At 33.2% G+C, this 12,215-nt stretch overlaps 1 protein-coding gene across 2 annotated transcripts in view; it reads right to left on the reverse strand.

Moving 5' to 3' along the window:
* Positions 1 to 12,215, reverse strand: part of bs (serum response factor blistered) — a 318,284-nt gene that overhangs the window by 2,890 nt on the left and 303,179 nt on the right. Inside the window, exon 4 of one of the 2 annotated variants that reach the window (XM_088230062.1) lies at positions 3,573 to 3,667. In XM_088230062.1, the coding sequence (XP_088086188.1) occupies positions 3,573 to 3,667 (95 nt within the window). Of the gene's footprint in view, positions 1 to 3,560; positions 3,668 to 12,215 lie in introns of both variants that reach the window. The other variant, XM_088230054.1, reaches the window with a different exon arrangement.

The raw sequence follows: 12,215 nt of genomic DNA on the forward strand, positions 1-12,215 counted from the left end.
GTTAATGTTGCCAGGGTAGTAATTTTTTTAACCCTATTTTGTTCATCTAATGAGAGAACTAATGAAAATTGGATCTCGGATTAAACAACTCTATCGTGGACATTTGACCGAAATTATCTTTAAAACATCAAATATTATTAGACATGATATAAAAATATCTGTTTTATGTAAAATAAAACCTGTTTTACATTTTAAGTTTAAAGTTCATTAATTCAATTACTCTTATTAAATGAGCCTTTACTTATATACTCTGTTGTGTCAATCAATATTTCCGCGTGCACGATAAAATTTTAGAGAAATTAAGAGATTGCTTTTTTTTACCTTACATTTGTATTATAATTATATTTTTTCCCATCGTGCAACATTACGCGGCGGCATCAAAATTGCACGCGGCGAAAGTGAGGCATAGTGAGGGAATTATTGGACACAGTCCGATGTATTCAAATATGATTCTACGCTCTTTCTGGACTATTCTTAATTCTATGTTTATGTGTTAACTAAGCCAATTTATTTTTATATGTTTAATTTTGTTAACGTCATATGTAGGTATACGATAATTCAATAATAAAAATATTTGGGATTGTTGAGATCACTCTTAAAACTTTATTGATACATCCAAAATATTGAAAATAGTGAAAATTTCATCGGGAAGTTCAGTGCTACGGGAAACTGGAAACAAATATTTTTTCTTACACGTGGGAAAAAAAAGCATTTAATGAGAAAGTTCACAAATATTTTTTTTTATTGTAGATAGATTATTGAACTAAGTAAATTTTTTTAAATTTTATGTATCGTATTATCAGCGCTGTGATTTTCAAAAGTTTAGATTTTTTGAAATTACTTCGCGTGTGACGTCACAAGTTCTTTACCTCTTCTTCGCGATGAGTTTTGCTGATTCGTGAGTTGACTTACCGTAGACCGAAAATCTGTCACAACTCTCTTATCATTTGTTGATTCGGATTGACCGCACGCAAAGTAGTTCGTTTATATTAAAATCATTTTTATTATTTTTTTCATAAATGTTCAAGAAATTTCGCGGGACAACTTAACGTTCTTATTTTTACCGCGTTTAAGAACACATTGTTTGTATCCAATTTCCCGTAGGGCTGAACTTCCTCATTAACAAAAATATACCTACCGCATATTCACGGAGAATACCGCTGTGCACGTGCAAACCACGAGCCCACTGCGTGCAATCGCATGATTGGCCCATTTCGGCAAAAATCTACACGGCATGATACGGTGGATCGATATTTATTATTTAACAATTATTTACTCATTGAATACCTGGCAAACGCAATAACCAGTACAACATGAGACTCACTAATCTTCAGACGGTTTTCTTATTGCAGGATTTTTACCCGAGAATACTCGCTAAATCGAAATAACTATTGTGATAAAAATATTATTACAATCTCTTTTGTTAAGTTTTACTTTTTTATTTTGATCGGGTTGTGGTCCTGTGGCTAGTGTTGCGGACTCACGGATCAGAGGTCCGAGGTTCGAACCCCACTCTACCCCAACTTGATTTCCATTTTCTAATGGTGAGTTATTTACAACTCGTTGAAAATGTTCAACAAAATTGAGGTATTTGGGTAAATTATAAGAACGCCTATATTTTTTAAATAATATATTAACAAAGGCGTTTTTACTGATATTTTTATTAAAGTCATTAACTAAGTAGTTTTATAATAAAAAACCGAAAAACATGAAGATTATCAAATTTAAATAGATACGAAGGAATCTAAAAAATGACAAGTCGAATTCGGTTATAACGATCACGGAAATAGCGAGATCTCGGATGTGACGAGGAAACATTAGTTGACATTTTAGTTCATGTTTTTTTCCATACGATTATTCACTGTTATGACGAGTTACTTCTCGGACATACCGAACCAAAATATTGTCAAAAATTACACAAAAAATCTTTAATTGTTAAAAACATCATTCCCGAAATAAGAACCTAAGTAATAAAATCCAAACGGTCGGCTAACGTGAAGGATAAATACCGCCGGGCGTTGGGATCGGATATGTTTTAATGATAGCCATGTAAGTGTCTAAGTACCTAATTGGATTTTGCGCTGACAATATTGAAAAATGGACACACACGGTTTTTTAAAAATCTAAGCTTTGTAAACTTAGTAAGTGCCGGTTCGGCTTATAGTTACAATTTCAGCTGCTTTTGTAGTTCATGTATGACATGCTTGTTTCGGGGGTTTTTACGGGTTTTTAAAGATTTTTTAATGTTTTATGCTTATTTCAATACACAAAAAACATGATATCAAATGAGTTCTAGACCAGATCAGTTAAAACCCAACCCCTGAGTTATAAACATGTCTACTAACAAGAGGAAATGTCTCTAAATTCGTGAAAGAGTGACAATTATTTGTGAAATCGAACGTGGCGCGAAAAATGTGAAAGTGCGTATAAAGTTTTCTCTATTTTCATCCACAGTGTGAACATTGTGGAAAAATAAGGATGTTTATTTGTCTGCATTTGAAAAGAATATCACGGACACAAAAAAAAAATAGAAAGTGCGATCGTACTAATGTCGATGAAGCATTGCTCCAATGGTTTTGTGCCCAAAGAAACGCAGAATTTTCCATCGATGGACCAATATTGAAGGCGCAAGCGGAAAAGTTCGCAAAACAATTTGAAAACGATCTTTTAAATGTAATAATGGTTGATTAGATCGTTTTAAAAATCGACACAATATTGTTTATAAAAGAAAAATGGAGAAGCAGCATCTGTTGACGGTGTAATGGCAAGTGAATGGGTTAATAGCGTTTGGTCAGAACTGAGAAATGAGTGACAATGTGCAATAGCGATTGTATAAAAAACCTTTCTCTGATATAACGAGTTAAGCTAGGGTTTCCTAGGACAGCGGTGCCCGTATTTTAACGCCCGTAGTGAACGGTGATGCAGTGGACAGCCGTCGTAAAGGTGACTAGAGTGTGGTTTTCTAGGAAAACGGTGTTATCAACACCATTTAACACCGTTTTCCTAGGAAACCACTCTCTAATCACCTTTACGACGGCTGTCCACTGCATCACCGTTCACTACGGCCGTTAAAATACGGGCACCGCTGTCCTAGGAAACCCTAGCTTTACGCTTATAACGAGTAAATTCAATCGGCCCCATCTGACTCGTAATAACCAAGTTCAACTGTAATTTTACCGTGCCGTTTAGATTAAGATGATATGTGTGAAATAAGCTAATCTCCGTCGGGTATCACACGGCTGGTTTGTTTATTTGGAAATTCTAATGAACAGACTTTAACCTAATCTACACAAATTAGTTTTCCTTATCCCTCATATACAAAAATCATTTCGCTCGAAAAGTGGAGACGCTTTCAGCTTCCCGAGACTTTTTGGCAACTCACTAAACATTTTTAAACCTTTATAGTAAAGGCTGTTTCGAGTTCCAGTTAGACTCAACGTGTTTTAGTTATATTATTTAAATTGTGTTGCGAGTGTTTCCCCACCCTGAGACCAAAATTTAAAAAAAAATACACACAAATTTAAATTACAACTGTGATCATAATATATTTGTTTTATTACCAAATTTTATACCTTGTTCTTGTGCTGCAGCAGCTAAACTCAAGATGACTCCTGGGGGGTAGAGAACAGGACCTCCGGGACCAAATATTCCTTCTGGCCCAGCGTCCCTATAAATTTTAAAACGTGTTCAGAAACAAATTACATTTAAGTATAATATATGAGTTCACTATACAAAAAGCAATTTCAACCTTATTGACGTGATCAAATACGGAATAAAAACACTGCGACCGGTGACATCAACGCCCGTGCAAAAAGAAAATCCGAATTGGTGTAAGCCTGTCATTGGTCTTTTTTATTTAAAAAAAAAAATACTATAATATTTTTTTATCCAAATGTTTGCAGACAAAAGGCTGAATTTTACCCACTAGAAAGTCGTTAAAATTATCAAAAACTCAAAATACATTTAGATTATAGGCTAAAATGGGAAAAACATATAGCTTAACTAACAGACAAAATCAGATATTTATCTTATGTTTTCCAAAAATTGAAAAAAAAATTAACCAAAGAAAAATTAAAAATGTTATATTACGCTTTGATTCAATCCTCAATCACATCTCATTATAAATGCATAATGCATAATAATAAATGGTCTCATTATAAATGCAAAAAAGACTAAATGCTTATACATAAAATCTCCTCATGCCAAAAAATATGTTTTGCCTAATATTATTGCTCATTGCACAAATTGCTTGCATGATGGTATTTCTAACACATGTAATTGTGAACTCATAGAATTTGTGGAGGAGTATAAGTATTTGGGTATTTTTATTGATCATAATTTTAAATGGGATCGTCATATATTTAAACTTTGTGATCGATTGCGGACTCTTGTGAGTACTTTTTATAAGTTATCTTTTATTTTGCCTAAAATCACTCTTAAAATTATTTATTTTTCTTTAGTAGAATTAATAATAAGATATGGTATAAAGTCGTGGGGACACTCGACTAAAACTAATATTAAAATGATCCAGGGTCTACAGTATTCTATAGTTAAGCGAATTGTACCTGCAGAGATTTACGAACAAAGAAGTAATAATGATCTCCTGTACAAAACAATCAAAACTCTGCCTGTTCGAGGACTACTGTGGCTTTGCATCATTTTGGAATAATTTCATAGTAATACATTCAAGTTTCCTCTCAAACATAACCATAATACACGCTTCACGTCTAATGATGGCTTGGTAGTACCAAGTATGTAATAAATATGGAAATAGAACTCTCAAATATTTAGTACCTAGAATTTTTAATTTATTACCAAAAGAACTTAAATTTAACTCACATTGTGGCAAGAGCAAAATAAGAGAGTGGCTACTCGATCAAGAGTTTATATATGAATAGTAGCTTAGGTGTAAATATTTTATTTTTTCATATATTTTCTTGTATTTAAAAAATAAATTAATATATTATTATTTGTATAAACATGTTTATTCTGATATTTCCGGCTGTTAATTTTTATATGTTATTCATTGTTTTTATAAATGTAAATAATATTATTAAGTCAGTATAAATATAATCTTCACCTACAAGCTACAAAAAGTGGCTTGGTGGGATTTTAGTTTTAGTAAAAATATAACCAGTGAAATTTTTTTAAATTGTAAAAATGTATAATTATGCTATTAAATCAAAATGCCATATTAGAATCAAAATCAAAAATGCCATATTTAAACATATGGTATAATGGGATGGGAAGAGGATAGTCGCTCAATAGAAATTGCACAGAAAAGTATAATTAAGATCATGTATAAAAAACATAAACTATTTCCTAGTAATGAACTATACGTAGAGAGTGGACTCATAAGTTTTAGAAAATTATATTTATTTCAGTGCCTGAAATATGTTCACACAAATAGGGAATTATTTAGCAATAATTTTAATCGGATTAGCAATAGATCCGATAGTGTGCTGTCAGTTCCAGTATGCAGAACTAAGTTCGCACAGAGGCACTCTTTACATGTTGGTATAAGATCCTTCAGTCTCCTACCTAGGGAATTACAAAAATTTAAATCTCTGATACAGTTTAAAGTAGGTTTGAGATCTTGTATTAGCGTGGAACAGATAGACACCTTCAATTTTTAAATACTGCAAATAAATCCTGTTTTGTAATAGCAGCATATATGACTAGACAGGTGCCACTGTTTTTTAGCCACAATTCACGGAGAGTGTATACTTTTAATGTCGTATTAAATAGACTTCATGAACTCGGCAATAGTTATTCCCACGTATCTCATATATTTAGAGAATACTACAATATTTATAACAAAGTGTCACGCTTTGAAATCTTCTCCTACAATTAAATAAGTTTTTACCAGTTTAAAATCAAAATTTCACTCCAATTTTATAACAAACTAACAAATTACGCATTTTAGATTGACTTGTCTATTTTAGAATTGGTGTTTCGCTGTGTAAATCTTCTTAAATTATCAAAAATCAAATCTCTTTTATTATTATTGTGCCTGTCGTTAATACAAATAATGGCTTCAACAAAGTGCACCGTATGTCCCGAGCCGGTGAGTGTCAGTGACTCATTTACATGTTCGGAATGCAAAGGTGCATTCCATTACAACTGCGGCGGGTTGCCTGCAACGGCCTCTAAACGCCTTACTGCAGACAGGCGTAAAGTGCTGAAATGTACTGCCTGCCTACAATCACCTGTAAACAGTACATCGCCGGCAGGGGTCTCCAACCAAGAGGACTCAAACTTGCTAGTCGCGCTTCTTAAAGAGGTAAAATTAATGAGAAATGAATTCAAAATTCTCAGCACAATAAAAGACGATATGAATGCGTTCCGCGAAGAACTGTGTAGTACCATTGCATCTTTATCTTACAATATGGAAGAAAACAATTCTCAAATTAAGAGGCACGAGACAGAAATCGCAGAACTTAAATTAAAATTAAATAACGTGCTTCGTTTTAATGAGGACCGCGAGCAACGTGCACGAGTTTCAAATATTGAGGTGGTTGGGGTTCCAGAAAAATCTGGAGAAAATACTGCGGAAATTATTATTTCCGTCGCAAAAAAGGCTGGAGTAAATATTGACCGGCAGGATATTGAGTTTTCCTCAAGAATAACTCCTAAAGTTGCTAATCAAAGCAGACCGAAAAACATAGTAGCCAAACTTAAATGTCGACAAACGAGGGACAACATCATCTCTGGCGCGCGTAAATGCAGAGGTATTCGCACACCTGATATTGGGATCCACGGACCGAGTCGATCAATTTACGTGAATGAACATCTGACTCCGTGTAATAAGACTCTGTTACAAAAAACTAAACTACTGGCTAAGGAAAAAGGACATAAATTTACATGGACAAAAAACTGCCGTATATACGTGCGCCGCAACGAAGAATCGCCACCCATACTAATCAGCGAGGAGAACGACTTAAAAAAAATAGTTTAATATTTGTTTACATACTATACTTCACACATACATTTACACAAACACACGCATACTCATACATAATATGCTTAATCCTATTTTTGCAAACATTTTATTTCGATTCCCTTACTTTTTCTTTTCCTAGTAGAACCACTTCAATACCTTTTCTTTTTTATACCTCTAATATTTACCAGTGGTCTACCATCCTATATTTTGCCTATGTTACTCTTATGCTTACACTTGGTATATTATTGATATACATGGAATGTTTAATGTGCGACACCTATATAATACTTGTAATTTCTCATTTTATATTTTATGCTGACTTCTGTTTATTTAAACTATTGAGTTACCCATCACCGGCGAGTTAAGCGTTTACTATCAAAATGTGCGGGGTTTAAGAACAAAGCTACTGAAATTTTCACAAAGTGTACTTAATAACGACTTTGATATAATTGCTGTCACGGAGAGCTGGCTTACTGATGGTATAGCTGGCCCCGAAATAATAGACGATCGATATGATCTGTTTCGTTGTGACCGTGATATATCCAGTACCGGCCGATCTCGCGGAGGTGGTGTCTTTATTGCAGCGCGACGTACACTGCGCGCCCAACACAATATCAACTGGCAGTGCGAGGCTGACTGCACTTGGGTCACCATTCCTTCAGGTAACTTTAACCATAACAATCAACTTCACGTAGCATGTGTATATATACCTGGTGGCCCCAATCACACCTCTCAGTTACAAAATTTCTGTGATTTAGTAGACCAGCTCTCCATCGACAATCCTGACGACCAATTCCTAATAATGGGAGATTTTAATCTACCACACATGACTTGGGAACGAGATCCTGTTTCGCTACCTCTTAAACCTCATATCATAGGTAGTACAGATTATATTTTGAGTGAGTGCATGTCATTTTCTGACTTGCACCAGTATAACGGTACAGTGAACTTAAATGGCAGGTTGCTTGATTTAATGCTTAGTAACGTAGAATTAAGGGTTCAACGTAGTGATATTACATTGGTTAAAGAGGATAGTCATCATCCAGCACTTCTTGTTGAATTGAATATTTTAAACGCCCGGACACTACCTGAAGTGGAGCGTGTTGCGTTTAATTTTAAGCGCGCGGAATTTGAATGTATTAATTCCTTTCTTTCGACTATTGATTGGGAAACAAAATTTTCTAATTGTGATTGTGTGAATTCTGCAACACGGGAATTTTATTTAGAGTTAAAAAATGTTCTCAGTGAGTTTGTACCTCTAAAAACACTGAAAAATAACTCATATCCTCGCTGGTACAGCTCGTCTCTCATAAAAATTATTAAGGAGAAATCCAAATATCATAAAAAATGGAAGAAATACAATAATCCACGTGATTATGATACATTTGTTTTGCTCCGGGCCTGGCAAAAAAAAAATACAAAAAGAATGTTTTAAAAAATTCATACTCGAAAGTGAGAAAGCTATTGTGAACGATCCTAAATATTTTTGGTCTTTTATTAAAAGTAAACGTAATTCTAACAACATTCCCTTGAATATGCAGTATAAAAACCAAGTGTCTAATAATGCCCAAGAAGTAGTCAACCACTTCTCTAATTATTTTAATTCGGTCTATACTCAAAGCAATTTGATCGATGAAGCCTGCATAACCTCCCCACTCCATCAAAGCACACGCAATGTTGCTACATCTTCAATTAACTTTTCTTACGACGATGTCCGTAAAATTCTTACTAAATTAGATTCTAGCAAAGGTGCTGGAAGCGATGACATTCCTCCATTATTCGCAATCAAATGTGCAAATCAACTTGCCAAACCTCTAACAATTATATTCAATCGCTCATTAAAAGATGGAGTCTTTCCGAGTCACTGGAAAAGAGCACTTATCATTCCCATTCATAAAAGTGGCCTCAAAAATAAAGTTGAGAATTATCGACCGGTCTCAATCTTACCAGTGTTTAGCAAAATATTTGAAATGTTAGTTTATAATCACCTTTTATCTGAAGTTGCTTTACACATTCCAAATGAACAGCACGGTTTTATGCGGAAACGACCAGTAGTTTCTAATTTAACGCTCTTCACAACCGATATTGCTGAGTATATGGCCAAGGGATTACAATCTGACGTTATTTACACTGATTATTCAAAGGCGTTTGATCGTGTTGATCATTCAATCCTCTTAAAAAAGTTAATAGCAATCGGAATTAATAGAGATCTCTTATGTTGGCTTGGTTCTTACATCAGTAAAAGGAGTCAGGCAGTCGTCGTTGGCGGGCACTCTTCTGACTTTTCCTTGCTTCCATCTGGTGTCCCTCAAGGTAGCCACTTAGGACCCCTTTTATTCAATGTATATGTTCATGATATAGGCGATTGTTTTAATAACTCTAAATACATTATGTATGCAGACGACATGAAGGTATACTTAAATATTGAAAATACTAATGACTGTCATAAAATGCAAGAGGACCTCACTAGACTGTCGGTTTATTGTATAAATAATAAACTATCGCTTAACCCTGAAAAATGCCTAAAAATAACATTCAAAAGAAAGACCCGTGCCATCGATTTTAATTACAAATTAAATAATACAAATATTAAATCTGTCGAAACAGTCCGTGATTTAGATATCCTCTTAGATGAAAAATTAACTTTTAATCGTCACATCGATGGTATTACTGAAAAATCTTTTAGAACACTAGGATTTAGACTTTTAGAACGCACAGGCAAACCGTTTCAAAATACCGATACTCTTAAAAAATTATATTTTTCTTATGTTCGTAGTTTACTAGAATTTTCTTCACCTGTCTGGTCTCCTTATTATAAAATTCATTCCTGCAAAATTGAAAGAATTCAAAAAATGTTTATAAAAAATTTAAACCGTAGATTACATCTCAATTTTCCAGATTATCGCCAAGCGTGCGTTTTTCATAATATCCAAACTCTCGCTGATAGACGAACCACAGCTGATATAGTGTTACTCACCAATATAATATCTGATAAAATAGATTCCCCCGAATTGGTTAACCGCATTCATCTTAAGGTACCACAGAGACAAACGCGTTATACACAACTTTTCCACATACCTAAATGCAGAACAAATTCGTCAAAAAACGCTACGATTAACCGTATTATGGATACGTATAACAGGAAATTTAACGAAATAGATATATTTACCAAAAATATTAAATTTATCAAAACTGCCATTGGTAATAAATTGTCTTTGTCCGCATCCTCCTCTCCGTTGCTCTCTATCCCTGAACATATATAAGTTTTATAGTGAGAAGATCTTTTAATATAATTATGTATCCCCGTACTGCGGGCCAACTGTTTGTGACACCTGATTTTTATAATCCGAATCATTTCTATTAAACTTATATGTTATTCTTATTTATATATTATGTAGGTGCATATAATATGCATTTGTGTGTTCGTTTTGAATCAACGTTCGCGTATTGTCAATCCTTATTTTATTGTTGTCATTATTTCGTATTTACTGCATTTTGTGATTACCTACTGTATTGTATAGGACTCGTCGCACATTATTCATTCGATGTGTATCAGTTAGATTTAAAAAATAAAATGCTTTTTTTTTTCTTCAGAATACGGTTTTGAAATTTAACATACTTAAAAAAAAAAAAAAAAAAAAACGATTTATATCATTTCGTCATTTGAATTTTAACAAAAAGGTTTCTAACTTTTTACTAAGCTCTTTATTGTACCATTTTTAATACAATTTACAAGTTTTAAGCAAATATATTATTTTCATACTTACGCACCCATACAAACGCACTCTCTCCCTCTTTCATTCCCACACGCACATGTATCCTCTCCCTCATTCATTCACGCATACACACATTCACATACACATGAATACAAACGTCACACAAATAAAATTACTAAACTTCTTTTCTTATATATTATGTGTCATTATATTTACAGTGGATTTTTTTAATTGGCTTTAGTATTGTTAAGATTTTTCTAATTATTTTGTTTATGTAATAGCTGTAAAAATCCCAAATAAAATGAAATAAATAAATAAATAAATAAATATTTAGTGTAGGGTATTGTTACTATAGAACAAACCTTTTGAACTTTTTCAAAGATGGTGAATGGTAATTATATCACACGAGAGGTAGTATTATACATGATCAATGTGCGGGCTATTGGTAAAATAAACCAAAGTAGGGAAGAAAATGCCGAACACTCCTCTAGTGGAACGGAAGGCCTGTTGACTACTGCCAACAGGCCGGCTTCTCCTGAAGAGTTTTGAGTGGTTTCCTCTCCACATAAGCAAATGCTGAGAAGTTTCTGATTGGCCCACATTAGTATATCCCTCCCGATCCCAACAGTTTAGATAAATTTAAAGAAATTTAATTGCAGAAAAATCCACTTTTGAAATATAAACCTTGTATATTATAAGCAAGGTAAATAATAAAGCAACTCCTATATAAAAATAAAAAAAATATATATTTATTTATTCATGCATTTCATAATATACTACAGTTTTTTGTTCACTTTGCCAAGCTGTGTGAAACAGTACTTATGATTTTCTTGTTGTTTTACTGTGGAATGTTTTATTATTTAAACTTTCTACTGAATATGCTGTATAGTTTTCAGGTTATTTTTTTTAATATATATCTTTTATAATTATTGGTATATTTTTTTTTATAAATCTTGGGTATAAGGAAATTCATGTTTTTAAAAAAAATAAAAAATATATTAAGCCAAATATGTTAATATTATAAATGTTTGTAAAAGGCAGATTTGCCGTTTATGTTTATAAAATGAAATAAAATAAATAATGAAATAAAATAAAAAAAATGTTAATCTTGTTTTTCTTTTCATGGTTATGTCATACCATATTTATATACCATAAACTTATAAATTATTAAAAAAGGAATAGCCCGCGCTCAGACGCTGAAGTCTTTGGGGGCATTTTTTCCAAATTACGGTAGCTTAATTTTAAGTTGTTTTTTTTAAGTGTATTTTTGTGGTGAAAATTCTATATAAATATATGTATTGAAAAATCATCATCATCATTCCCTTTCCGCACCTAATGGTGCATAGAACACTGCATTGGTACACCAATCGCAGCGTATCTTGATCATTTTTGTTACATGAAGATGATCAGTCTTACTCTTCAGGTGCCAGTCCAGGGACTATGAAATATGCTAGTGTGAAAACACCCTTTCAAATCAATATTTTATATTAACCATGTCGGGAATCAAACCCGAGACCTTTTGCATGTCAGGCAAACGCACTGGCCATTACAGCACG

This window comes from Micrasema longulum, unplaced genomic scaffold (assembly GCF_059751315.1).
Source record: "Micrasema longulum isolate JH-2025_06_02 unplaced genomic scaffold, ASM5975131v1 h1tg000059l, whole genome shotgun sequence".
Classification (NCBI taxonomy): Eukaryota; Metazoa; Arthropoda; class Insecta; order Trichoptera; family Brachycentridae; genus Micrasema; species Micrasema longulum.